We start from the raw sequence: 27,989 nt of genomic DNA on the forward strand, positions 1-27,989 counted from the left end.
TCACAGTTCAAAGCCAGCCTGGGCAGGAAAAGTCTGTGAGACTCTTTTCTCCAATAAACCACTAGAAAACCAGAAGTGGCGCTATGGCTCAAGCAGTAAAGTGCTCTCCTTGAGCTGAAGAACTGAGGGACAGCACTCAGGCCCAGAGTTCAAGCCCCATGACCGACAAAAAAACAAAACAAAACAAAAAACTGTGATCCTTAGATCTCAGCTTCTAGAGTAGCTAGGGCTACAGGCATAAGGCACCAGCACCTGGCTCAGCTTAGCTTTTTGCTGGATATTTTGGACAGACTTTTCTACCCAGGCTGAAAGCATGATCCTCCAGAATTAAGCTTCTCTAGAAGCTAGGATTTTGGCATAAGCCCAATGGATAAAGGATTTTAACAGCAGAAATTTTAATTTAAAACTTTCTATATGAAGATATACAGAGAAAGCAAGTTGTTTAGTTTATTATTCTCATCAAAACATCTTTTTCCTCTTCATACTTTTTTGAAATGGAGAAAACACAAGTGCTTCCAAGATGCTGACACAAGAAGGCAGGAGTTACCTGTACACGAGGTAAGTAAGATCTGAACGATGTGTGCCATAATAACCAGATGGAAAATGTGAAGGTCTCCCGTGCTGAGGCTGGTCCCTGAAAAATCTTGACACTGCAGTGCAGGTAAAGCGAGCACCAAGCCCACCTGAACAACAAACCCAGAACATTAGACAGAATATAATCACTTCCTCTCATAGATGAGCACATTTCTATTTTCTTCCTGGGAAGAGATGTCTAAACACTCAGATCAAGCTGGGCGCTAGTGGCTCATGCTGTAAGCCTAGCTACTCAGAAGGCTAAGATCTGAGGATCACAGTTCAAAGCCAGCCCGGGCAAGAAAGTCCGTGAGACTCTTATCTCCAGTAAACCACCAGAAAACTGGAAGTGGCTCTGTGGCTCAAGTGGCAGAGCAAGTGCTTGCCTTGAGCTGAAGAGCTGAGGGACAACACCTAGTCCTAGAGTTCAAGCCCCATGAACAACAAAACAAAAAACAAAAAAACAAAAACCAACCAACCAAACAAAAACACTCAGATCAAGTCTGTCAACTGAGTTCCTTACTTTTTTTTGTGAGTGCTGGTCCTGAGGTTTGAACTCAGGGCATGGGCGCTGTCCCTGAGGTTTTGGGCTTAAGAAGGCACTCTACCACTTGAGCCACAGCTCCACTTCTGGTTTTGAGGTGCTTAATTGAGGTAAGAGTCTCCCAGACTTTCCTGCCTGGGCTGGGTTTGAACAACAATCCTCAGATCTCAGCTTCCTGAGTAGCCAGGATTATAGGTGTTGAGACACCAGGACCCAACTACTATTTTCTGAGGCTCCTCATAAAAGAATTAAACACAGAATTAGTGAGGGAGGATGTTATCTCTTCACTACTCACCAAACCCAAGGAGAGTTATGGAATATGATGAACATCAAACAAATGGTACAACACTCACCAGCAAGTGAAACATGTCGATGTCTAAAATGGAAGGAAGGTCTTCATAGCCGTCATTAGGCACCAGTGCTAAAGATTTAAGGAAAAACCTGAAGTATAGTTCACATGGCAATATAAAATGAAATCCACAAAGTCTAGCTTTAAACTTATCCTTTTGAGGATACATATGAATTTTTTGAGTTAAAGCTTCATAAGAGCTGGATGCTGGTGACTCATGCCTGTAATCCTAGCTATTCAGGAGACTAAGATCTGAGGATCACAGTTCAAAGCCAGTTCTGGCAGGAAAATCCGTGAAACTCTTATCTCCAACAAACCACCAGAAAACCGGAAGTGGCTCTGTGGCTCAAGTGGCAGAGCAAGTGCTTGCCTTGAGCTGAAGAGCTGAGGGACAACACCTAGTCCCAGAGTTCAAGCCCCATGATCAATTAAAAAAAAAAAGCTTCATAAGAAAAAGTCCTATAAATACTTCACAACTGAAAGAAATTATACTGTTAGTAAAAAGAATTGTCAAAGATGAGAAATAACCATAATATGTGCTGTAAATGTATGGATACTTACAGGCAAAAAGTTTACAAAAGTGTCCCTGAACCACTGAAAGTGATGCCACTGTCCAATGTGCTGCTGCGAATCTTGTTATTGACCTAAGACAGTCATCCTGAAATAAAGAAATTGATATATTTATCAAAGAAGCCAATCCATAAAGTAGTCCTCTTCTTTTAGGGAGCCATTCAAAGCACAGGTGAACACACAATGGAATATCTCTCCGGGATATGGACATGAATCTGTGACATCTATAATAACTGCCTCTAAAACAGAATGAGTAGATGCTGAATACACAAGGGCTATCTCTTTGCCACCATGCCACTGGATCTCTCTGAAACAGAAAAGATCTCTCTTGCTGAGAGCTTGGTGGCTCAGGCCTATAACCCTAGCTACTCAAAGGGCTGGTTCAAAAAGACCGCTTGCAAGAAAGTCCATGAGACTCTTTTTTTTTTTTTTTTTTTTTTTGAGACTCTTTTTTTTTTTGTCGGATGTGGGGCCTGAACTCTGGTCCTGGGTGCTGTCCCTCAGCTCTTCAGCTCAAGGCTACCACTCAGAGCCACAGTGCCACTTCTGGCTTTTTCTGCTTATGTGGTGCTGAGGAATCGAACCCAGGGCCTCATGTGTGCAAGGCAAGCACTCTACCACTGAGCCATCTTCCCAGCCTTCCACGAGACTTTTTTTTTTTTTTTTTTTTTTGGGTCCGGTCGTGGGGCCTGAACTCTGGGCTTGGGCACTGTCCCTCAGCTCTTTAGCTCAAGGCTAGCGCTTTACCACTTGAGCTACAACGCCACCCAGTACTGGTACATACACACAAAAATTTTAAGAAAACAGTTTTGAGTTTTTCTGCATCTTTTTAAGTGCTTAATAAACAGCTCTGTATGAAAGAGAGGTATAGTGTCTTCTAGAAATCTATGTAGAAAAGCTGAACCACAAATACTACTTCTTCAACATCTTTACAGAATATGTGTTTTACTCTGGAAAGAACGAACTCTCAATTACAAAAATGACTTCAGGTCTGTATGTTTAAAAGAAGCAAAACCTACCAGAACCCATACAGAACCTACCAGTCTGCAAGGCAAAGGACCAAATAATGGCTTATCTTCATCACTCAAAATTCTTTCTGTGGGTTAAAAATGATTAATATAGTCAATTTTATGTTGTATTTATTACTATTTTCTAAAAAGTTTAAAAAATCTGCATAAAGTACAATATTGTCAGATTTGATAATCTTTAAAATCATTTCATAACAATTATCTTTGAATGAGAAGTAAAAATGAACAGATTCCTCAACTAGTAAATATTTGTAGCAACCACCTCCATGAGTTTTCTATTGCTGTATTTAGTTTATAAGCTGCCAGACTAATATTCTGTCTACACCTGACATTTCCTGCCATTAAGCCCTTTTATTATTTCTTTATATTTTTTGTCCACTTTAAACAGTTAAAACAGGATTCTAGCCGGGTGATGGTGGCTTACACCCATAATCCTAGCTACCCAGGAAGCTAAGATAGAAAGGATCGCAGTTTGTATTGTAGCTGGCCCAGGCAAAATCAACCATACAAAAACCTGTAGTGGTGCTATGACTCAAAGTGGTAGAGCACTAACCTTGAGCAAAAAGAGCTCAGGGACAGTGTCCAGGCCCTGAGTTCAAGCCCCATAGCTGACAATCCCAATTCCCCCCAACCAAACCCAGGATTCTAAATATGTGAAGAGGTACAATGTCAGAGTCAATCTCTCACCTATGCTCTGGATAGTGTAGGCACAACTACCCCAACATGTAATGGGCACACGGGGATCACTCTCATTGGGATGAACTTTCAGTCCCACCTTATAAGTAGCAGTTCCAAATGTTGTTAGCATTTCTTTTATGCTCTCAGAATAAGGGTTCCTGCAACAAACATGTATAGGATTAGTTTAAAACAATGTGTAATAAAATGGCTTTCTTTTTTCTGGTCCTGGGGATTGAACTTAGGGCCTGGGTGTTGTCTCTGAGCCTCTTTGTGCTAGGGTTAGCACTCTACCACTTGAGCCATAGCTCCACTTCTGGATTTTTTTTCTTTTTCTTTTCTTTTTGTTTTTTTTTTGGTTGTGGGGCTTGAACTCTGGGCCTGAGCGCTGTCCCTCAGCTCTTCAGCTCAAGGTGAGCGCTCTACCATGAGCTACAGCGCCACTTCCGGTTTTCTAGTGGTTTATTGGAGATAAGAGCTTCACGGACTTTCCTGCCCAGGCTGGCTTTGAACCGAGATCCTCAGATCTCAGCCTCCTGAGTAGCTAGGATTAAAGGCGTGAGCCACCGGCGCCCGGCTTTTTTTTCTTTTTTGTCTGTCCTGCGTTTTGAACTCTAGGCCTGGATGCTGTCCCTGAGCTCTTCAGCTCAAAGTGAGCACTCTACCACTTGAGCCACAGCGACACTTTCAGTTTTCTGGTGGTTAATTGGAGATAGGAGTCTCATGGATTTTTCTGCCAGAGATGGTTTTGAACCACAATCCTCAGATCTCAGCTAGGATTACAGGCATAAGCCACTGACACCTGGCTCACTTCTGACTTTTTCTGAGTCGTTTATTGGTGATAAGAGTCTCACAGACTTTCCTGCCCAGGCTGGCTTTGAACAGTGATCTGAGATCTCAGCCTCCTGAGTAGCTAGGATTACAGACATAAACCATCAGCGCCCAGCTTTAAATGGCCTTTTTCTTTTCTTTCTTTTTTTTTTGGTCAGTTGTGGGGCTTGAACTCTGGGCCTGGGCGCTGTCCCTCAGCTCTTCAGCTCAAGGCGAGCTCTCTACCACTTGAGCTACAGCACCACTTCCGGTTTTCTGGTGGTTTATCGGAGATAGGAGTCTCAGTGTTTCCTGCCGGGGCTGGCTTTGAACCGCAATCCTCAGATATCAGCCTCCTGAGTAGCTAGGATGATTACAGGTGTGAGCCACCAGCACCCGGCTTAAATGGCTTTTTTTAAACAGTTATTTCCTGTGTTGAAACTGAACCACTTACCATGTATTCAGAGACAGCTATAGGAAAAGGGAAAGGGGAGAAAGAGAACTGTTAAGAGTTAGATGCTCTCTGGATTATCAGAGAAGCAGAGAACTAAAATGGGACATTTGCAAAGTCTACAAACCAAACTGTGGTAACCCTGACACTTTCTCTTCCCAGCCTGGGAATATCAGCAGTACATACCCACTGCCATAGATTATCACCTTACTGTGAGGCTCACAAGTTATCAATATCTGCCTATCTGTATCCAATTAGCTTTCTTCTGTTAAATGAGTTTTTTTTTTTTTTTTTTGCCAGCCCTGGGGCTTGAACTCAGGGCCTGGGCACTGTCCCTAAGCTTTTCTTGCTCAAGGCTAGAACTCTACCACTTGAGCCACAGCACTCCTTCCAGATTTTTCTGTTTATGTGTTACTGAGGAATTGAACCCAGGGCTTCATGTATGCTAGGCAAGCACTCTACCACTAAACCATATTCCCAGCCCAAATGAGCTATTTTTAAATAGCTACCCAAGGACCAATAAATATTTAGAGAAAGCATCAAAGAAAGAAAGAAACAAACAAACAGAAAGAAAAATTTGGGACTAGGTGTTGAGCTCAGTGGTATAGCAGGACCCTAGGTTTAATCTTCAGCATGAAAGTAAATGAAACACCTGACCACCACCACCAACAAAAATCCCACAAAAAATTTAATATTCAGGTATCCTTTCTGAGGAGCCTGTTGAAGGATGTATGGTGAGCAAAAGAGGGAATATGACTGAAGAAAATCTCAAGGTGACAGCAATGTACTGTCCTGGCTGGTACAGGAGGGCAGAAGCTGTGTGTGGGAAGGAGGACTTCAGGAGAGAAAGATCATCTAAGTGGCATAAGTGCTTGAATTAGGCATCCAACAGGCCTACAACACTATTCAGGGGAAGAATAAATTTGAAATACACACACAGAAAACCAAAAACAGAGTATTTCAACTCTGTTTTAGTGATGGCCAATTGTTAAAAAGGAATGCTTGATTAGGATCCCAATACCACTGCTTATTAGCTTTGTGATTTTGAGCAAATAGCTTCACCCCTGTGTACTTCATTTCCTTCTGCTTTTGGGTATTGGTAACTAAGACTGGTTAGTCCATAAACGTAAAGGTGTAAATCAGAAGGAAATAAAGGACTTGGTGGGGGAAGCCAGACTGTGGCTTTAAGTGTCTTGAGGTGGCCATGAGCAGATCAGGGGAGTGCAGCTGATTGGCTATACAGGAGGGAGATTCAAACTGTCACGTGATTCTTTTATTACATAATGCTTAAGCTTCAGAATTCAACATCAGTATTTTTTTACACTTTGGTTTCTAGCTTGCCAAATGATTTTCTTATAATCACTGACTTATTTTTCATTTTGAATGGGCCAAATTTAAAAGGAATGAAATAGGTCGGGTGCCAGTAGCTCATGCCTGTAATCTTAACTAGTTAGGAGGCTGAGATCTGAGGATCGTGGTTCAAAGCCAGCCCAGGTAGAGAAGTCTGTGAGACTCTTATCTCTAGTTAACCACTAGAAAACCAGAAGTGGTGCTGTGGCTCAAGTGGTAGAGCGCTAGTGTTGAGCTGAAGAGCTGAGGGACAGTGCGCAGGCCCAGAGTTCAAGTCCCAGGATGGAGAGAGAGAAAAAAAAAAATGAAATGATATACTCACTTAGGGTGAAAACTGGGCCTGAATCCTTCTGGAAGCTGTAAGTCATTCATGTTTTCTGAATTTTCTGAAGAGGCAGTATCTATAAAAACAAGCATTTTGTGTAATTTTTCTATAGTATACGGTATTATACATTATTTCTATATATTTTAGCCATGCAGGAAATAAGTATATTTGAGAAAACTTGCCAGTTATAAAAAAAGGCATAATATACTGTTCACAATAAAGTATAACAAATACTGGTGTTTGGCTGATTAAAGTTCCTTCTCACAGTCTAACCACTACACCAAGAGCACGGTATTTTGTTTCTGCTCATAGTAATTTCCCACAGGTCATCAGGGCAGTGTGTGGCAGATGAGACATGGGAGTTTTTTCTTTTTTTGGTTGGTCATGAGGCTTTAACTCTAGACCTGGGCACTGTCCCTCAGCAATTCTACTCAAGGCTAGTGCTCTACCACTTGAGCTACAGAGCCACTTCTGACTTGGGGAGTTTTTGGCGCTGCCTACGATTAAATGACTCAGACACTGAATTAAAGCTCACTTAGCACTCAGTCGCATTCACATTTCCCTTTCTCTAGCACTTCAGCAGAATGGAAAAGCATTTATTATAAACTTTTCTTGCACTTATATGTTTTCCTTCTTTTTTTCTGCCAGTCCCTGGGCTTGAACTCAGGCCTGAGCACTGTCCCAGCTCAAGGTTAGGGCTCTACCACTTGAACCATAGCGCCACTTCTGGCTTTTTCTGTTTATGTGGTACTGAGGAATCAACCCAGGGCTTTATGCATACTAGGCAAGCACTCTACCACTAAGCCACATTCCCAGACCTTATATGTTTTCTAAGAATAAAGATTAATATGGCCAAACATCAGTGGCTCACACCTGTAATCCTAGCTCCTCAGGAGGCTGAGATCTGAAGTTTGTGGTTTGAAGCCAGCCCACGCAGAAAAGTCCCCATAAGACTCTGATCTCCAGCTAAACCACTCAAAAACTAGAAGTGGCACTGTAACTCAAGTGTTAGAGCACTAGCCTTGAATACAAACAGGCTCAGGGACAGCACCCAGGCCAAGTTTAAACCCCACAACCAGACAAAAAGAAAAAAAAAAAAACCAGAAAAAAAAACAACTAGAAAGATGATTTAATGCATAAGAGACAAATTTATTTTAAAAAGACAAAATATCCTAGCTCACCAGGAGGCTCAGATCTGAAGATTGTGGGTCAAAGCTAGCTAGGAGCAGTAAAGTCTGGATGACTATTATTTCTAATTAATCAGTAAAAACTCAGAAGTAGAACTGTAGTTCAAGTGGTAAAGCACCAATCTTGACTGAAAAAGCTAAGGGACAGTACCTAGGCACTGCTCCAGTACTGCTTTAAAAAAAAAAAAGGACAAAAGAAAATTACAATGAATCGGGGACTGAGCAGGAAGCTCAGTGGTAGAGTGCTTGCTTTGCATGTATGAGGCCCTGGGTTCAATTTCTTAGCACCACATAAACAGAAAAAGTCAGAAGTGGCGCTGTGTCTTGAGAGTGCTCACCTTGAGCTGACAAGCTTAGGGACAGTGCCCAGGCCCACAGTTCAGGCCCCATGACTGACCAAAAAAAAAAAAAAAGAATAAAAAAAAAATTTTTTTGAGGCAGGATCTCTCTACACATTCTATATACCCCAGACTGAACTCAAAGATCCTCCTGCTTTAATCTCCTGACTGCTAAGATTAAAGGCAATACCTACCTCTGGCTTAAATAAAAGACTTTAATGCAAGGTTTGTAATACTTTAAAACAAATTTATTCTGGATCTTATTTTCGGAAGATCTCAGGCTTTAGGGGACAAAAAGAAAAGAGGATACCAGAACTTACTAGGTGCACTTTCTTCTTTCCTAAGAGCCTGTAACGCGTTTATCTGCTGAGATACTGTTCTAATCCATTGAGCCAGATTTGGTTGATGTGAAAAATTTAACCTCCTAGAAAAGATTACAGAGAATACTTAGCACTTTACTATTGTTGCTTAGTTTAAGATAGAAAAGAGTTCTTAAATTATCATGAGTATAATATTTTAGACATCTCAAAGATTTGAGAACAGGTCAGAGGGAATGTTACTGAAAAAAACCAAACTAAACAACTGAAACAGAACGTGTGTTAGAGATATACACTGGGATAGAACACTTGATTGAAAAGCATGAGAGTGAAGGTTCAATCACCAGCAGTGGGGGAAGGGCAATCCAGAACGGATATGAAAAATGGCTTTAAATTTTTTTTTTTTTTAAATTTTTTTGCCAGTCCTGGGACTTGAACTCGGGGCCTGGGCACTGTCCTTGAGTTCTTCAGCTCAAGTCTAGCACTTTACCTCTTGAGCCACAGCACTACCTCCAGCTCTTTGTTTATGTGGTACTGAGGAATCAAACCCATGCATGCTAGGCAAGCACTCTACCACTAAGCCACATTTCCAGCCCCTGGCATTTCTTTCAGTATTGGAATCTACTACAATTTTTTAAATATCACATTTACTACCACATCCAAGATTTATTAACTGCTTATTTGATAAGCTCTTATATTTTATTTTATTTTTTGTCGGTGGTAGGGCTTGAACTCTGGGCTTGGGCGCTGTCCCTGCGCTCTTCAGCTTGAACTACAGCACCACTTCCAGTTTTCTGGTGTTTTATTGGAGATAAGAGTCTCATGGTCTTTCCTGCCTGGGCTGGCTTTAAACCATGATCCTCAGATCTCAGCCTCCTAAGTAGCTAGGATTACAGGTGTGAGCCACTGGCGCCCGGCTTGATAAGCTCTTAATAAATGCTTTACTGTAAATGTTTAGTATAATCCTATGTATTATTGTCCCTATTTTGCAGACGGGGAAACTGAAATTTAGAGCTTAAGGTCATAAGAGGCAAACTTGGCCTTCAAACTCAGTTCTGTCAGATTCCAAAGACTGTTATTTTTATAACTCCTCATTTAGGACTATGCAATAATGTCTCTGAAGAGTAAGACAAAACATACTTAAACTACCAAGTCACAGGTGAAATTCAACCAAAGATCATTTCTCCTTACTTGCTTAATCCTTAATCTAAGAATGACTGGTTTCTTAGTTCAAATTCATTTTATAAACTAGGATTAGGAGCATGAATTTACATCACAATCTAGTCATTCCCTCCCCGACTCCCCCCCCCCCCCCAACCATCCTGGAGCATGAACTCAGGGTGTGGGCACTGTCCCTGAGCTTTTCTGTTCTCTAATCCTCTCCACTTCTAGCTTTTTTGCTGGTTAATCGGAGATAAATTATCATGGACTTTTCTGCCTGGGATGGCTTCCAACCATCCTCAGATCTCAGCCTACTGAGTACCTGGGATTATAGGTGTAGCCACTAGTGCCTGGCTTAGTAATATTTTAAGAATACTTGGTAGCCGGGCGCTGGTGGCTCATGCCTGTAATCCTAGCTACTCAGGAGGCTGAGATCTGAGGATCACAGTTCAAAGCCAGCCCGGGCAGGAAAGGCCATGAGACTGTTATCTTGAATAAACCACCAGAAAACCGGAAGTAGCACTGTGGCTTAAGTGGTAGAGTCCTCATCTTGAGCTGAAATGCTGAGGGACAGTGCTTAGGCCCAGAGTTCAAGTCCCATGACTGACAAAAGAAAAAAAAAAAAAGAGAAAAAGAATACTTTGTAAGTAACAGACTTCTAAAACATAGTACAAAACATGAGTTTGGTTTGGACTGAATCCAAGAAACCGCACAGAAATCAAGGATTAAAATTTCAATTAGGGGCTGGGATGGTGGCTCAGTGGTAGAGCACTTGCCTTGCATGTCTGAGGCCCTGGGTTCGATTCCTCAGCACCACATAAGCAAAAAGAAAAAAGCCGGAAGTGGTGCTGTGGCTCAAGTGGTAGAGCACTAGCCTTGAGCTGAAGAGCTGAGGGACAGGGCCCAGGCCCAGAGTTCAGGCTCCACAAATGGACCCCCCAAAAAAACAAAAACAACAACAAAAAAGATTTCAATTAGTAGAGGCTGAGCTTTACTGTATTTTGGGGGGCAACAAGAAAAGAAGCAATGATTTCAGAGACTTTCTGATTTTGGAGTACTTGTACAGACTTTATTGCTAAGCTTCCCCAATCTGAAAATGCAAAATTCAAATTTTGAAATTTTACAAGCATCAGCTAGGTACATTTTGGATTTCAGATAAGAGAAGCTGAGCTAGGGTTTGCATGTATTAAGGTAGATAGCACAATTCTAAACTGGAAAGGAAATTAAGGTCTTAATAGTGGATAAGATCAAATTCTTATGTTAAACACGTTCCATAGTCCTATTAACTAAATGCTTCCTAAAATTAGGAAATGGCAAGATTGGTTCATTTTATTTTATTTATTTTTTTGGGGTCCGGTTGTGGGGCCTGAACTCTGGGCCTGGGTGCTGTCCCTCAGCTCTTCAGCTCAAGGCTAGCGTTCTACCACTTGAGCGACAGTGCCACTTTTGGCTTTTTTCTTTTTGCTTATATGGTGCTGAGGAATCGAATCCAGGGCCTCAGGCTTGCAAGGCAAGTGCTCTACCACTGAGCCACCTTCCCAGCCCCAGGATTGGTTCATTTTAAATAATACAATTTTTGTTGTTGTTGTGGTCACTGTCCCTGAGCTCCTGTGCTCAAGGTTAGCACTCCACCATTTTGAGCCACAGTGGCACTTGTGGTTTTCTGTTGGAAACAGACTTTCTTGCCTGGGTTGGCTTGGAACCATGATCCTCAGATCTCAAGTCTCCTGAGTAGCTTCGATTAAAGGGTGAGCCACCAGTGACTGGCTACATTTTTTTTTTTTTTGAACATTGATTCCTAAAGCATTTCTTGGCCAGTAAATTGCAAATAATTATTATTCAAAGAAAGCTCCCCCTTTTTTTTTTGTCAGTCGTGGGGCTTGAACTCTGGGCCTGGGCGTTGTCCCTCAGCTCTTCAGCTCAAGGTGAGCGCTCTACCACTTGAGCTACAGCGCCACTTCCGGTTTTCTGGTGGTTTATTGGAGATAGGAGTCTCACGGTCTTTCTTGCCCGGGCTGGCTTTGAACCGTGATCCTCAGATCTCAGCCTCCTGAGTAGCTAGGATTACAGGCATGAGCCACCAGCGCCCGGCAGCTCCCTTTTTTTTTTGCCAGTCCTGGGTCTTGAACTCAGGGCCTGGGCACTGTCCCTAAACTTCTACCACTTGAGCTACAGTGCCACTTCCAGCCTTTTCTATGTGTTACAGAGCATGCCTGCTTGGCAAGCACTCTACCTCTAAGCCATGGTCCCAGCCCTCTAAGAACTGCTCTATCTGCCTCTATCTTTGAAATGTATGAAAGAGAGATTGAAAGAAAGAGGCCTACAGATAAAGATAGTTGTTTATCATGAATACCAGAATTTTATTATGTTCTATATTATTTATGGGTGAAAAACAACTATTAAAAATAGGTGTGAAGAAGAAGATTTACCTGTTAAAAATATTCCTTGGAGGAGGCAGCAGAGGAATAACAGTATTACTCAAGCATTCACAAAGGGGACAAAGGAACTCTCCATTCTCTACATCATAGCTTGTGTGCAAGCGTAGTCGTTGTTGCCTTCTCTGTTCTTTAGCTTGAACAGAATCAAAATACCTTCACAATGAGAGAACATGAGGTGTCAGAATCAAGTCAGTGGTTATTTATTCCAACAAGATACAAATTTCAACATTTTAAATTACTTGTTTTCGGGGCTGGGAAGGTGGCTCAGTGGTAGAGTGCTTGCCTTGCATGCCTGAGGCCCTGGGTTCGATTCCTCAGCACCCCATAAGCAGAAAAAAAAAGCCGGAAGTGGCTCAAGTGGTAGAGTGCTAGCCTTGAGCTGAAGAGCTGAGGGACAGCACCCAGTCCCAGAGTTCAGGCCCCACGAACGGACCCCTCCCCCCCCCAAAAAAAAAAAAAAACAGTGGCACTATGTTTTTTTTTTAGTTGTTTTAATAATCAAACTATATTAGGGGTTCTAAGGCAGGAAAATGAAAAGCAGACTGACTGGCAAAAAAGCATTTCAAAAGTAATGATAGAAGCAGGGTGCCAGTGGCTCATGCCTATAATCCTAGCTACTCAGGAGGCTGAGATCTGAGAATCACGGTTCAAAGCCAGCTGGGGCAGGAAAAGCCATGAAACTCTTATCTCCAGAAAACCGGAAGTGGTGCTGTGGCTCAAGTGGTAGAGCACTAGCCTTGAGCTGAGGGACAGTACTCAGGCCGAGAGTTCCTGCCCCATGACTGACCCATAAAAAAAAAAAAAAGTAATGATAGAAATCTGTTACTGCTATTTTGATCCATTCAATTCTGCAGGCTTAGTGGGGTTACTTGTTTGGGTTACTCCATGAGTACATTTCTAGAATAGTACTGGCATTGCTTTTGCAGAAGCACAGAAAGTAGCAAGGTTGAACATGTTCAAGGTTTTTTCATTTTAGTACAGGGAGTCAAGGCAATGTTGAAAGCAACAAAGCACCAACACCTTTGTAATCAAGAGCAGTTCACCTTGGATCTAGAAAAAGACATTACTCACTTATTTATGATTTATCCCACTTTAAAAAAGCATAAAAACTTTCTTAGCTGGGCACTGGTAGCTTATGCCTGTAATCCCAGCTATCTAGGAGGTTGATATCTCAGGATCATGATTCAAAGTCAGGCTGGGAAGGAAAGTTGGGAGACTCTTATCTTCAATTAACCACCAAAAAGCAGGAAGCAGAGCTGAAGCTCAAGTAGTAGAGTAGTAGTAGAGTAGTAACCATGAGCACAAAAATCCTGGGACAGCATCCCAAGACAAGCAACCCCCCACCAAAAAAACCCCCAAAACCCCTTTCTTCTTCCAGTTTGTTACAGATTCACTTACTTGTTTGAGGGATCAAAAAGACTGCTACAAAGCTACACTAATTTGACATATTCTAAAGTTTCCAACGATTTGTTAACATATCAAATCATTTTTTGTGATTAGGCAAAAATACATATTTTTTGTTCAATATTGTTAGTTCTTTTTCTTTTTTCTAGAATGGAATTTCCTTTACTTAAAAATTCAATTTGGGGGGCTGGGAAGGTGGCTCAGTGGTAGAGCGCTTGCCTTACATGCCTGAGGCCCTGGGTTCAATTCCTCAGCACCACATAAGCAAAAAGAAAAAAGACGGAAGTGGCGCTGTGGCTCAAGTGGTAGAGCGCTAGCCTTGAGCTGAAGAGCTGAGGGACAGCGCCCAGGCCCAGAGTTCAGGCCCCGCGACCGGACCCAAAAAAAAAAAAAAAAAAATTCAATTTGGAAGTGGCGCTGTGACTCAAGTGGTAGAGTGCTAGCCTTGAGCTGAAGAGTTGAGGGACAGCACCCAGGCCCAGAGTTCAAGCCCCACGACCAACAAAAAAAAAAAAAAAAAATTCAACTATGAGCCTTCAGATAAGCTTTTCTTGACCACTATGAAGAATATATATTACCTTTGCCAACAATGGGCATGCATAATGTGTCCACAGCTACCTGTGTGTGTTCCACAAGACAGGTCAGGATGCATGAATAATGGATCATATTTTTCTGCATTATAAAACAAAAAACAAAAACAAGCATTTAATTTCTTATAAAAAATTAAATTAATTTCTTTAAATTTGTGGAATCATTAATAAGGACTTTTAAACTTGTTACTATATAAGGACTTAAGGATTTGATTATCTGTGGACTTTAGTGTCCACTAGGAGTTCCTGAAGTCAATCCCCAGGAATACCAAGGGTAACAACATATCCAGTCTTTGTCAATGAAATAGTCTACTTCTCTCCATCAGGCACTAAGCTCAAAATAAAAACAGGTAATTGTCATGAGACTGACTTCAACACATTCAAAGCTGGGTTTCAATGCTCTAATTAAAAAAAAAAAAAGGATGTTTTGGCAGTAAGGGATATGCTCTCTCAAGCAGCTGTCTAATGACACATGACTTGTGTAGAAATAACCATACCTACCATATGACAAAGTGACAATGAAATATCTAGGCTCATGACAGATCAGATTAGAGGCTGGTTAGAAGCTTTCATTCTAGTGCCAATTTTTTTTTTATTTTGGTTGGTCATGGGGCTTGAACTCAGCTTGGGCACTGTCCCTGAGCTCTTCAGCTCAAGGCAAGCACTACTGCTTGAGCCACAATACCACTTCCAGTTTTCTAGTGGTTTTATTGGAGATAAGAGTCTCATGGACTTTCCTTACCCCGGCTGACTTTGAACCATAATCCTCAGATCTCAGCCTCCTGAGTAGTTAGGATTATAGGTGTGAGCCACTGGCATCCGGCTGGTGCCAATTTTTATAGTAAAAAATTCACTTATTGCCAGCTAAAGCTTTTTTCTTCAGGAATTAATGAATGAGAAACAACTTTTGACTTGGAATGTTTTGGTTTTTTTTTTTGGTCGGTCATGGGCCTTGAACTCTGGGCCTGGGCGCTGTCCCTCAGCTCTTCAGCTCAAGGCAAGTGCTCTACTACTTGAGCCACAGTGCCACTTCTGGTTTTCTGGTGGTTAACTGGAGATAAGAGTCTCACAGACTTTCCTGCCAGGGCTGGCTTTGAACTGTGATCCTCAGATCTCAGCCTCCTGAGTAGCTAAGATTACAGGTATGAGCCACCGGTGCCTGGCTTGGAATGTTTTTTTTTTTTTTTTTTTTTGGGTCCGGTTATGGGGCCTGAACTCTGGGCCTGGGCACTGTCCCTCAGCTCTTCAGCTCAAGGCTAGCGCTCTACCACTTGAGCCATAGCACCATTTCCGGCTTTTTTTTCTTTTTGCTTATGTGGTGCTGAGGAATCGAACCCAGGGCCTCTGGCATGCAAGGCATGCGCTCTACCACTGAGCCACCTTCCCAGCCCTTGGAATGTTTTTAAACATCTAGTTTAAATAACTTTTTTTTGGTCAGTCGTGGGGTGGGAACTCTGCGCTGGGCACTGTCCCTCAGCTCTTCAGCTCAAAGTGAGCATTCTACCACTTGCGCCACAGGCGCCACTTCTGGTTTTCTAGTGGTTAATTGGAGATAAGAGTCTCACGGAGTTTCCTGCCTGGGCTGGCTTTAAACTGCGATCCTCAGATCTCAGCCTCCTAAGTAGCTAGGATTACAGATATAAGCCACTGGCACGGGGCCTTAAATAACTTTAAGATAAAAATATTAAAAGTTATTATTCATAAATAGGGTACTTCAGTCATACTGTGAAGACTTCCCTTTGAGGGAAAATTCACATCCTCCAAGTGAAAGGTTCTGACTAAAGAGGTGCTTTGGGAATTTCTCAGACAACTTCCTCAGGAAGTTCAACAGGTGTCAACATGGGCACAAACAAATGGAAAACAAACTGGAGAGGAGGAATACAACTGCATGACTCAGACTTAGCATCTCAGATGTGGTTCCCTATTAAGTGAACAATTCTTGCTTATGTTCTGGCTAAATATAATACCAACCCTATGGAGTAATTATCAAATAAATAAAATCTCCCTAAGTGACCCAACCACACTAAATGGCAGTCAATAACCTTGTCATGACTTACCCGGATCCTCAATGTTTTTTTTTCTGTTTTTTGATAGTACAGTTGATCTTTGAACAAAGGCTGCCAAAACCATTGCCCTATTTTCCACATTAACTTCTTGCTCCTCTTGACACAATATACAGGTAACAAATTGTCTTTGTTCAGGGACCTGAGTTTGTGCTGGGCCCAATGCTGTAAACGTCATATCTGAAATCATAGGACTGTAATATAAAAGGTTATAAATATAATCAATGAACCTAAGGACTTTCTAGATACTCATAACACAATAGCTCGGGAATACACATAGCTCAGTATGCATATAATAGCTCAGGTACTTTTTCTTTTGCCAGTCCTGGGGCTTGAACTCAGGGCTTGGGCACTGTATCTGAGGTTCTTTTGCTCAAGGTTAGCACTCTATCACTTGAGCCACAGTGCCACTTCTGGCCTTTTCTGTTTATATGGTACTGAGGAATTGAACTCAGGATTTCATGCATGTTAGGCAAGCATACTCTACCACTAAGCCATATTCCCAAGCCCCATCAGGCATTAAAAAAAAAATGAGATTGATTACATAACTTTCACAAATTGCACAGTATTGTGGGATAGTGATACTTAAAGACACAAATACATTTTAACCTTCACAAGGCAAATTCTCATTATCATGGTCTATAAAGTTTATAAATTCTATAAACTTTAACAATACAACTATTTTCTTCTACATCGGTGATACGTACATTTCTTTCCTTTTGCTTAGTGTAAGATGTTCCCTCTTTCCTTCTCATTCCCTCCCTCCCATCGCTACCCTTGAATTGCTTAGTTCATTTTCATCAATGTCCAGTGCAGCTAATGGGCCCCACTGTTGTATTTTTTCCTGTTTCCTTCTGATTCTAGCCCTCCTAGCTTCCCTCAGATGTGCACATATATATACCATATATGAGGTCAAGAACATAGTCTAGGGACTTTATAGTGGGAGCACAAGAGAAGGTGTAACAATGCCTTACTCATGTAACTGTAACCCCTCTGTACAGCATCTTTACAATAAAACAGAATTTTTTTTTATCATGTCTGCAATACTCCTGTACATTTGGTTGTACAGCCCTTGCTTTTTTTTTTTTTTTTTGGAGGGGGGTGTCCAGTTGTGGGGCCTGAACACTGGGCCTGGGCGCTGTCCCTCCGCTCTTCAGCTCAAGGCTAGCGCTCTACCACTGGAGCCACAGCGCCACTTCCAGCTTTTTTCTTTTTGCTTATGTGGTGCTGAGGAATCAAACCCAGGGCCTCATCTATGCAAGGCAAGTGCTCTACCACTGAGCCACCTTCCCAGCCCGTTTTTTTTTTTTTAATGTGAAAATACTGTACAGAGGGGTTATAATTACATGGACAAGATAATGAGTATATTTCTTATCAAGCATTTATAGCCTCCTCCTTTGTTTCCCCTTCCCATCCCTTCCCATACAATAAAACAGAATTAAAAACAAAAGAAAAAGAAAAGTATTCTGGGCATATCAACTATTCTAATCTATATGCCATAAAATACACCTCATTTTTATTAAAATAAAAATGAAAATAACACTGAGAAACCAATGTATTTAGAAATGATACGAAAATTAAGTAGAGGTCCTTTGTTTCTTGAGTCCTGTTTACTTTGTCATATCTCCTTGCATTTTGAATTTTACATCCACGTATCAGGGAGACCATGTGCTATGTCTCTCTGCTCTTGGCTTACCTCACTCAAAATGATTTTTTCTAGTTCCATTCATTTTCCTGCAAAGGGCATTTTTAATTGCCTGAAGATTTTCTCATGTGTTAGAGCCATTTTCTTTAATCCTCACTACCCATATGCAACTAATGACAGATGCTGAGCTTAAAGCATCTATTCCTTAAGGAAGGCCAAAATCTTTTGTAGAAAATACTACTCACGTGAGGAGTCGATGGCTAACGCCTATGGCTCAAGTGGTAGAGTGCTAGCCTTGAGCCAAGAAAGCTCAGGGACAGCACCTAGGCTCTGAGTTCAAGCCCCAGGACTGGAAAAAAAATAAAAAAAATAAATAAAAATGTACCTGTAAAGTGGGTACTTGCCAGGTGCTGGTGGCTCAAGCCTGTAATCTTAGCTACTCAGGAAGCTGAGATCTGACAATCGCGGTTGGAAAACAACCTGGGCAAGAAAGTCCATGAGACTCTTACCTCCAATAAACAACACAGAAAAAGCTGGAAGTGGCACTGTGGCTCAAGTGGTAGAGCCCTAGCCTTGAGCCAAAGAAGCTCAGGGACAGCTCCCAGGTCCAGAGTTCAAGCCAGAGGCCTGGCAATTAAGTAGATAAATAAAGTGGGTGTTGGTGCTCATGCCTGTAATTCTAGCTACTTGGACAGCTGAATCCTAAGTGTCATCATTTGAAGCCAGTCCAGGCAGGAAAAGTCTCATGAGACACTTACCTTCAATTAACCACCAAAAACCTGGTAGTATACCTGTGCCTCAAGTGGTAGAATGTTAATCTTGAACAATAAATGTCAGGAACAGCACCTAGTTCTTGAATTCAAGCCCCAGGAATGACAAAAAAAAAAAAAAAAGAACCTATAGCCAGATTGTGATGGATCTCACTTGTAATCCTAGTTACTCTGGAGGCTGAGATCTAAGGATGAAGCTTCAAAGCCAGCCTAGGCATCAAAGTACATAAGACTCCTTATCTTCAATTAACCACCAAAAGTGGAGTTTTGGCTCAAGTGGTTGAGTGTTAGCCTGGTGGACAAAAGCTCAGGGACAGAGCTCAGGCCTTGAGTTCAAGCCATAGGATCAGCACACAAAAGCAAAAGCAAAAACAAAAACAAGAACACCAACTGTAAGGAAAAGAAACTTTGTTCCTGAGATTCAATTATGACTTTGTTTACCTATGATCCAGAACAGCAGAGGTGGAGGCATCAAGTTCTAATGTCTGCTGGAAGAGCTCTCTGTTCTCATCAATGAAGTGCCGCTGCATCTCAGACATCTGGGCCATAACCTTTTCTCTGCGCAGCCTTGCAATCTCAGCCTTTCTCTTCCGCTCAGCTTTGTCTTTGTCTCTGGAACTCTGAAATTATGCTTCATTCAATTAGACCATTATATACTACATGCACATTTTTTTTCCAAAGTAAAAACAATTATAATATTAAGTGAAACTATTCTATCATATTAAATTTTAAGAATCTTACCTTGTTAATACAGATTAATAAATAGTAGAACATTAAAAAAACTGGAATTTCAAATGTATGAGAATATCCACTGATAACTTATTACAAATAAGTGAATTTGTACTGCACTTGCTGTGTTTTTTCAGTACTATTATATTTATACCTCTTCCATTATGGCTCCTTCTGTATCTGCCATAGGACTGGTGGATGAATTCTCCCTTATCTTCTTAATAGTATTGTACATCTACAAGGAAAAAAGTATCAATTATCCCAAAGCTATGCAATTTTATCATGACATACTATTTATTTCAATAAACAGTAAATAAATAGAACAATGTCATCGGGCGCCGGTGGCTCATGCCTGTAATCCTAGCTACTCAGGAGGCTGAGATCTGAGGATCGCGGTTCAAAGCCAGCCCGGGCAAGGAAAGTCCATAAGACTCTTATCTCCAATAAACCACTAGCAAACCGGAAGTGACACTGTGGCTCAAATGGTAGAGTGCTCACCTTGAGCTGAAGAGTGCAGGGACAACGCCCATGCCCAGAGTTCAAGCCCCATGACCAACAAAAAAAACAAACAAAAAAAAACAATGTGGGAATTGTTACCTTTAGTATCCACCTAATCATGTCTTTGTGGACCTCCAGATAGGGAGCGTTCTGTAATGTCTCCAGCATAGCCAGTATGCTAGGTGAATTGTTTGGTGCTACCCCAGGCTCTAAAGCAGAGAAAAAAAAGGCACAAAACTGCAGCTAGCACATCCCAGTTCTTATTTCCATAAGAGAAAACTGTATTTTCACTGTACTTAGTCGTTTAGGAAGTAATATCACTGAATAAAGTGACCAAAATAATCCTTTTAACCTGAATTCATATAGTCCTACCATAACATATTAATTTATAAATAACCTGAAAAAATGGCAGATTGCTGATGTGGGCTGGGAAAACACATCTTTTGGGCCAGAAAAGAATGGCTTTGTGAAGGGACACGGAAACTTAACTGGACTGCCAGTGACCAAAAATGGTAAAATAGGAGCAGCAAAACAAATACAAGAGGCAGGATGTGGTAGCATATGCCTAATTCCAGGCACTTAGGAGATGTAAATAGGAGGACCATAGTTTGAGGCCAACATAAGTAGCACACATCTACTCGAAAGTGAGGTCTTGGCCCAAGAAGAAAGACTTATGTAAGGCCCTGACTTCAATCACCAGTACCACTAAAGAAAAAATAAAAACAATAAAAAAACAAACAAATAAAACACCGTAAAAAGTAGAATTTTGGCAAAAAGTAGAAATCCGGCCAGGTGCCAGTGGCTCATGCCTGTAATCCTAGCTACTCAGGAGGATGAAATCTGAGGATCCTGGTTCAAAGCCAGCCTGGGCAGGAAAGACCATGAGACTCTTATCTTCAATTAACCACCAGAAAACTAGAAGTAGTGCTGTAGCTCAAGTGGAAGAGCACTAGCCTTGAGCTGAAGAGCTGAGGGACAGTGCCCAGGTCCAGAGTTCAAGCCCCACGACCGACAAAAAAAAAAAAAAAAAAAAAAAAAAAAAGTGTGCATCTTAAGTATGCATAGAACCTATTTTTATATCAGGACCTAATAAAGTACCTTTAATACACAGATGAATAAATATAGCCACAAATGCTAACATTCAATAGTACCCATTTAGAACTTCTCCAGTAACAGGGGTTACAGATATATTATTGTATGTTTTGTTTAGTACAAAGTGTACAATACATACTTGCAATCTTCTGAGTGAAGGTAAATGTTACCACATGCTCTTCTATGACATTCTCTAAGTGCTGCTTTTCTTCTTGTAGGGCCATCCCAATCAAGTGTAATACCTCAAATAAAATGGTTTTTTTAAATAATTTTTTTTGTAAAAAATAAATCGTACAAAATATCACAAGAACTCACTATCATAAAAATAAAAAGTTTAAATTTAATAAAAACTATTCTAAGTCCTAACTTTTATTAAACTAAATGATGGAGGTTCATAGTCTAATAAAGAACAGTTAGTAGTCAGGGTGCTGGTGGCTCATGCCTATACTTCTAGCTACTTAGGAGACTGAGATGAGGATCAAGATTCAAAGCCAGCCTGAGCAGGAAAGTCAATGAGACTCTTATCTCCAATAAACTACCAAAAGAGTGGAACCGTGATTCAAGTGGTAGAGCAAGTCTTGAGCAAAAAGAAGCTCAGGGAGTACACAGGCCCTCAGTTCAAGCCCTAGGACTGGCACACACACACAAAAAATCAGCATGAAATGCCAAGTGCAAATACTTAGGATAGTTAGTTATCACCAGGTGTGATAACTAGGCAATTCCTACAATTCATTATTTTCAGTTTTATTTCATCCCTACATTGCAGCCTTGAAAAAAAATCATCTAATAATCAGTGGCCAAATTATAACCACTTAAGGCATCTCTCAGTACTAAACTAGGCCTTAATAATCTGAGATAGAAATATATTTCCTCTAATGCCAATTTGCTTGTAGTTTTGTTTTTGTTTTTGTTTTTTTTTTTGGGGGGGGGGGGTCCGGTGGTGGGGCCTGAACTCTGGGTCTGGGCGCTGTCCCTCAGCTCTTCAGCTCAAGGCTAGCACTCTACCATTTGAGCCACAGCGCCACTTCTGACTTTTTTTTTGCTTATGTGGTGCTGAGGAATTGAACCCAGGGCCTCATGCATGCAAGGCAAGTACTCTACCTTCTCAGGTAGAGCCACCTGAACCACCTTCCCAGCCCTGCTTGTAGTTTTAAAATATATCTCACAAAAAGTTCCTAGAAACTTCTTAGGAAACATGTAACTACACTGGGCTATTTGAATTTTTATTGCTTTTATCCTGCTTCCAAGTTTTGAAGGTGATAGTGAGTGGTGTCTCTGTATCTTTTCTTCCATATATGGAAACTAGTTAGCTGTCAGAGACCAGACGAACTAGGTTAGCCAGAACAAAATAAACATATGTACAAGATAAACACTGTTCACTTTCCCTCAATATATCACTGCCCACAAGTGGTTTCTCACATAGCACTGAGTCTCCAAGGTACCACAGCACAACTTAAATACATTCACAAATGGGAGGGGTGTATACATACACCTTACCCAATGAAATACTTAAACCTGCTGAGACAATTCAAAGAATGGAAGCTGTGGAGGAAGGCTTGCCTTCATTTGAATCCTTGGCTTTACTGCTTTCAAGCTATATGCTTGCAGGGAACCCCTCTGAGACGAAGTCATCATCTTTAACCTAGAAATAAACCACTTCCCTCTAGAGTTCTGAGGGTTACAAATACTGTGCCTGGCAGTCAGTAAGGCACAGAGTAGGCATCCTATTAGCTGCACAGGTATTATGTCAACTTTCATGCTACATCGTAACAGGAATGTTACATGAACCTCATTGAAACTTGGACGTCTCACCTCTAAAATGGAAGAGTTAATATCTATCCATGGCGTATTTTGTCAATTCAATGAGATGATGTAGGAAAGACTTACATTAAAGTTATAAGTAATATTTAAATGAGGTTCAAACTTACTACTTTTTTGTCATAGGAACTTAATAGTCCAAGTTTCATTTATTCACTTTTTTTTCTTTTTTTTGTGCTGGTCTTGGAGCTTGAACTCTGGGCCTCGGTGCTATCCCTGAGATTTTTGGGCTCAAGGCTGGCACTCTACCACTTGAGCCACAGCTCCACTGCCAGCTTTTTTTTGATGGCTATTGGTGATGAGTCTCAGAGGCTTTACTGCCTGTGCTGGCTTTGAACTATGATTCTCAGACCTCAACGTCCTGAATAGCTAGGATTACAAGTGTGAGCTACTAGCATCAGGCTCATTTGTTTGATTTTAAGATATGAATAGGGATCAACTCAAGATTCTTTTTGAGACAATTAAGGGAGAAACCCAAGTGAACACATTGGCTAACATATCATGCCTATTTCTGAGTACTATCTATGCAAAGGCCAAGACCAATGATGGGGAGATACACTGGCCAATGGGATGAAGGTAATCATAATGTAGTATAAAAAAATCTGCTTGGCACACACTTTCACTGATAGACACCAAAAGAATAACAACATAGTATATTATGAATTGAGGCAATAAAGTAGATTGGAGTCCTAATGTTTCTATGTATAGAAGTTTTATCTTTGTATCAAAATACTTTGTTTTTTTAATGAAAACCACTGAAATATAAATAGGAAGTTGCATCCAACTCACCCTTTGCAGCATAGATTCAGACCAGGCACAGCCATTATGTTCTACAGCCCACTGTAGGATGGTTCCCATAATGTACAACATGACATCTGACTGCAAAATGTTAACCAAACTTGCAAACAGAGGGCAGAACGGAGGCAGGACTGGAGGTGGAAGTGCTAGGAAAGAGAGTTATTTTGCTCTTTACAAAACACCTTTAAATAAACTCCCCTGCTCCATACTTCTGAGGCTTGCCATTCAGAGTATTCATTCACATAGACTGTAAGAAGTCTTTAGCACTCAAGGCCAGTCAAGTGCATAAACAGCTGCATAGTACAGCAGCAGTACAAAGGAAAACCTTTGTTTTCCCTAGAAATGTCTCAAGATCTGAGATAAAACCATTAATCCCAGGGTGAGTCAGAACAAGTGGTCTTTATATTAATTTAAAAAATGGAAACTTCTATTTATCTCACCAGAGACAACCATCGAGATAAATAGAAAACAATGCATGGCAAGGTCAAAGAAACTCAAATGAGATTTTTAGAAAGGTAAGGATCAAAAGTACCTGTATCTTCCCTATTTTGCTTTTTCAATTTCCGTTGAGCTTCTTCTGCCTAATTAAAAAAAGAAAGTAATTTAAACAAAAATTGTAATACAAAACAGTATCTCATAGTGACATAAATCAATTTCTGCTCTATTACTTTTTTTTTTTTTTTTTTCAGGCCCCGGAGCTTGAACTCAGGGGGCCTGGGCACTGTCCTTGAGCCTCTCTGTGCTCAAGGCTAGCACTCTACCACTTGAGCCACAGCACCACTTCCAGCCTTTTCTGTTTATGTGGTACTGAGGAATTGAACCCAGGGCTTCACCTATGCTAGGCAAGAACTCTACCACTAAGCCGCATTCCCAGCCACTCCATTACTTTTTGATTTTAGAAAATTTTTACCTTTAGTGTTGTGGTCTCCCTAAATCCATATATCACCCTTAATTTTTTTTCTCCACTAGATTTTCAAATGAGTTCTTGTTGCTTTAAAATTCAATGAAAATATATACAAACTAAAACCAAAAAATTAAGTTTGGATTCTTTGACATGCATCAAAAACTAAATAAATAAAAGTTCCATGTCTAACACCATTCATTGAAAATATATTTTAAAAACCAATAAAAGACAAAATTTAACTATCTAATAATGATTAGCAAAACAGCATAAATCCTTGTGGAAAAGTATGTTAAACAGTAACTGTTCTGAAATGTGTAGAAAACAGAAAAGTTATTATAGTACAGGTCAAAAATTGTGTTTTTTTTTGGGTCCGGTCATGGGGCCTGAACACTGGGCCTAGGCGCTGTCCCTCAGCTCTTCAACTCAAGGCTAGCGCTCTACCACTTGAGCCACAGCACCACTTCCGGCTTTTTTCTTTTTGCTTATGTGGTGCTGAGGAATTGAACCCAGGGCCTCAGGCATGCAAGGCAAGTGCTCTACCACTGAGTCACCTTCCCAGCCCTCAAACATTGGTTTTTAAAAGACAACATTTTATATACATATTGCATATAAATAGACATTAATATATAATTACATAAATCATAACTATTTGTACATAAAACATTGTGTGGGAGATCTAAACAGTGGTTTTCTAAGTAATTTGTACTTTCTTTTGTTTATATCTTTAAAAAATTTTTTTCAATCTGTAAAATGCAATAAAGTTTTCAAGGAAAAACAAATCCAATCATTTCCCACTACATTTAATTTTTGCAATTACCTTAGATTGCTCTGCCCTTGAAAAGTGATAAAAATACAAGTTGAACTCTCTGGCACATTCTGGTTTCAGCTCATACATGCCTCGTCCTGTTAATCCAGGTTTCCTAAGAAAAAAAGGCCTTTGCGATTAAAGTCACAAACTAACGCATGAGAATCTTAGATGTTAGAACAGCAAAAGTTGTTCTCATATACTGCTGGTAGATGCTCAGTTGAAACTATTTTCTTTCTTTTTTAGGTCCAAGACCAAGACTCAAACTCAGTACCTGTTACTTTCACTCATGGCTAGTGCCATGCCTCCAACCACTGAAACTATTTTCTGTGGTTAACTTGGCACTACAATCCAAAGCTTTCTGTGATCCTTTTAATCTAGCATGTCCAGTTTGGAATGAATGGAATAGACATGTAACTAAATTAATGGAATAGACATGTAACTCCAACAATTAAAAGCCTAATAGGTAACACAGATTACATCTCCAAGCATCAAAATGCAAGTAATGCTAATTTCACTATTTTGAGACTCGAAGATGTTTGCAGTAAGTTTTATTTTTATGTAGAAAAGACAGAAACAATACTGAGTTTTAAAGAACCTTCATTTAGAGTATAAAAAGAAACCAAATACTACAGAAAAATATTCTAAAACATTCTAAATACTTTAAAACATTGTGTCAGTTACGCAAAAAACACCAAAAAGTCCAATAGCAAATGTGTTTGTTTAGTTTATCAGGAAGGACCAGAGATATCTAACACATAAAAACGCTATGGAGAGCTAGATGTCAGTGGCTCATGCCTGTAATCCTAGCTACTCAGGAAGCTGAACTCTCAGGATCATGATTCAAAGCTAGCCCAGGAAGCAGAGTGCATGAGACTCTATAACTCTGATTAACCACCAAAAAAACCAGAAGTGGAGTTGTGGTTCAAGTAGTAGAGTGCTAGTCTTGAGCAAAAAAGCTCAGGACAGCGCCCAGGCCCTGAGTTCAAGCCTCAGGAGCAGTGCTCATGCTGTGGAGCATAAGACAGGTCAAACAGTTGTACTGACCACTGTCAACAAGCATATTAGCAAGATGCTCAGCCTCACTGGTAGGTAGACTCATTCAAATAAACTAATATTACATTTTTGTTGCCAGTCAGCATATAAAGCTGGAGGAGTAGCTCAGTGGTAGAGCTCATGGTAAGACATTGAATTCAATCACCAACATCAATCACCCTCTCCCTCAAGGAAAAAAAAAAAGTGTCTATATTAAAGCACTGGCAAAGTAGCAGAGGGTAAACTGATGTTTCAAGATACAAATCAAAACCTAACATATGCTTTCCTTTTGACCTAGCAAGTTCCCAAAGAAACATTTTCTATTTTTTTTGGGTCTGGTCGTGGGGCCTGAACTTTGGGCCTGGGCGCTGTCCCTCAGCTCTTCAGTTCAAGGCTAGCGCTCTACCACTTGAGCCAGAGAGCCACTTCCGGCTTTTTTCTTTTTTGCTTATGTGGTGCTGAGGAATCGAACCCAGGGCCTCAGGCATGCAAGGCAAGCACTCTACCACTGAACCACCTTCCCAGCCACCAAAGAAACATTTTCATACCAACATAAGCACAGTGGTATTCAATTCCTGTTGTTGATAATGGGGAAAACCTGCCAAGTGCAGTGGCCATCAACAGTGAGAGGTTCAATCTATTAAAGTACAACTATAAAGAAGTAAAGGGTGAAGTCGACCCACGCAGACCAACAAGTAAAACAAACCCAAAACCCCCAAGACCACAAACATGGGAACACCCCACTAAAGTTTACTTGGGTGGAGCTCACTGATAAAGTGCTTGCCTAGTGTGCACAAGGCCCTGAGTTTTGATGTCTAGCCCCACAAAAAAGGGGGAAAAATCCAGAGAGGGAAAATAAACATAACCCCATTTTTGTTAAAGTATATATCTTCCTACCCCCTTATACGTGTATAGATAAGTTATAGAAATAATTTAGAATAATTATCTAAATGTAGTAGAACTCACCTGAGTGGTTGGATTATGGTGAGACTTTTTTCTTCCTACCTTTCTGCTTTTTCTCTAAAAGCATGTACCATCTTTCTTTCCTTCCTTCCTTCCTTCCTTATTTCTTTATTAGTTATTTTGCATGTACTATCTTTATAATCAATAAAAGTAAAGACACTGTAGTTGGATGGGAGCAAGGAAAAAGCAGGATTAAGAAACTGCTTTAACAACTTTAAACTAGCTTACTGGTTGGGGGAAACAGAATAATGAAGGCAGCAGTCAGAGGCCATCTCACACTTAGGTTGTCTCATTCAAATGGACACAAATGTTTTGGGTGGTACTGGGGTTTGAATTTGGCTTTGCCATTGCTGGACAGATGATCTTTCACCATGCCTCTAGCACTTTTTGACTTAGGTCACTTTTCAAATAGGATCTTATAATTTTACCTGGGGCTGGCCTCAGACTGTGATCCTCCTGCCTCCACCTCCCACAAAGCTTTCTGTGAGCCCTGAGATTACAGACATATACCATCACATCTGGATCATTTGTTGAGAAAGGGTCTTGCTCACTTTTGCCCGAGCTGGCCTCAAACCCTGGTCCTCCTATATCTAGCTTAGATTATAGATGTGTGCCACCATGCCTGGTCCCAAAGAAAGCAACTTTAATACAAAGCAGGTTTAATACTTAAATCACTGCTTTAAATTAATTACAATAATTGAAACCATGAAGTATGAACACCTATTGTGAATGCTATGATAACCCTCATAATGCAACTGT

The 27,989-nt window shown here is 40.7% G+C and overlaps 1 protein-coding gene across 3 annotated transcripts in view; it reads right to left on the minus strand.

Annotated features, from left to right (window-relative positions):
- Positions 1-27,989, minus strand: part of Ubr2 (ubiquitin protein ligase E3 component n-recognin 2) — a 101,109-nt gene that overhangs the window by 19,400 nt on the left and 53,720 nt on the right. For all 3 annotated transcript variants that reach the window (XM_070023732.1, XM_070023731.1, XM_070023730.1), the window contains exons 23-39: positions 25,245-25,347; positions 24,056-24,104; positions 23,515-23,669; positions 21,047-21,149; positions 19,915-20,024; positions 19,472-19,552; positions 19,030-19,208; positions 16,168-16,367; positions 14,099-14,192; positions 12,108-12,269; positions 8,521-8,624; positions 6,673-6,751; positions 3,752-3,900; positions 3,077-3,132; positions 2,028-2,124; positions 1,471-1,538; positions 548-683 (exon numbers count right to left, since the gene is read on the minus strand). In XM_070023732.1, coding sequence (XP_069879833.1) covers positions 548-683; positions 1,471-1,538; positions 2,028-2,124; positions 3,077-3,132; positions 3,752-3,900; positions 6,673-6,751; positions 8,521-8,624; positions 12,108-12,269; positions 14,099-14,192; positions 16,168-16,367; positions 19,030-19,208; positions 19,472-19,552; positions 19,915-20,024; positions 21,047-21,149; positions 23,515-23,669; positions 24,056-24,104; positions 25,245-25,347 — 1,925 coding nt within the window. The remainder of the gene's footprint in view (positions 1-547; positions 684-1,470; positions 1,539-2,027; positions 2,125-3,076; positions 3,133-3,751; positions 3,901-6,672; positions 6,752-8,520; positions 8,625-12,107; positions 12,270-14,098; positions 14,193-16,167; positions 16,368-19,029; positions 19,209-19,471; positions 19,553-19,914; positions 20,025-21,046; positions 21,150-23,514; positions 23,670-24,055; positions 24,105-25,244; positions 25,348-27,989) is intronic.

This window comes from Dipodomys merriami, unplaced genomic scaffold (genome assembly GCF_024711535.1).
Source record: "Dipodomys merriami isolate MVZ:Mamm:240054 unplaced genomic scaffold, mDipMer1.0.p SCAF_16, whole genome shotgun sequence".
NCBI lineage: Eukaryota > Metazoa > Chordata > Mammalia > Rodentia > Heteromyidae > Dipodomys > Dipodomys merriami.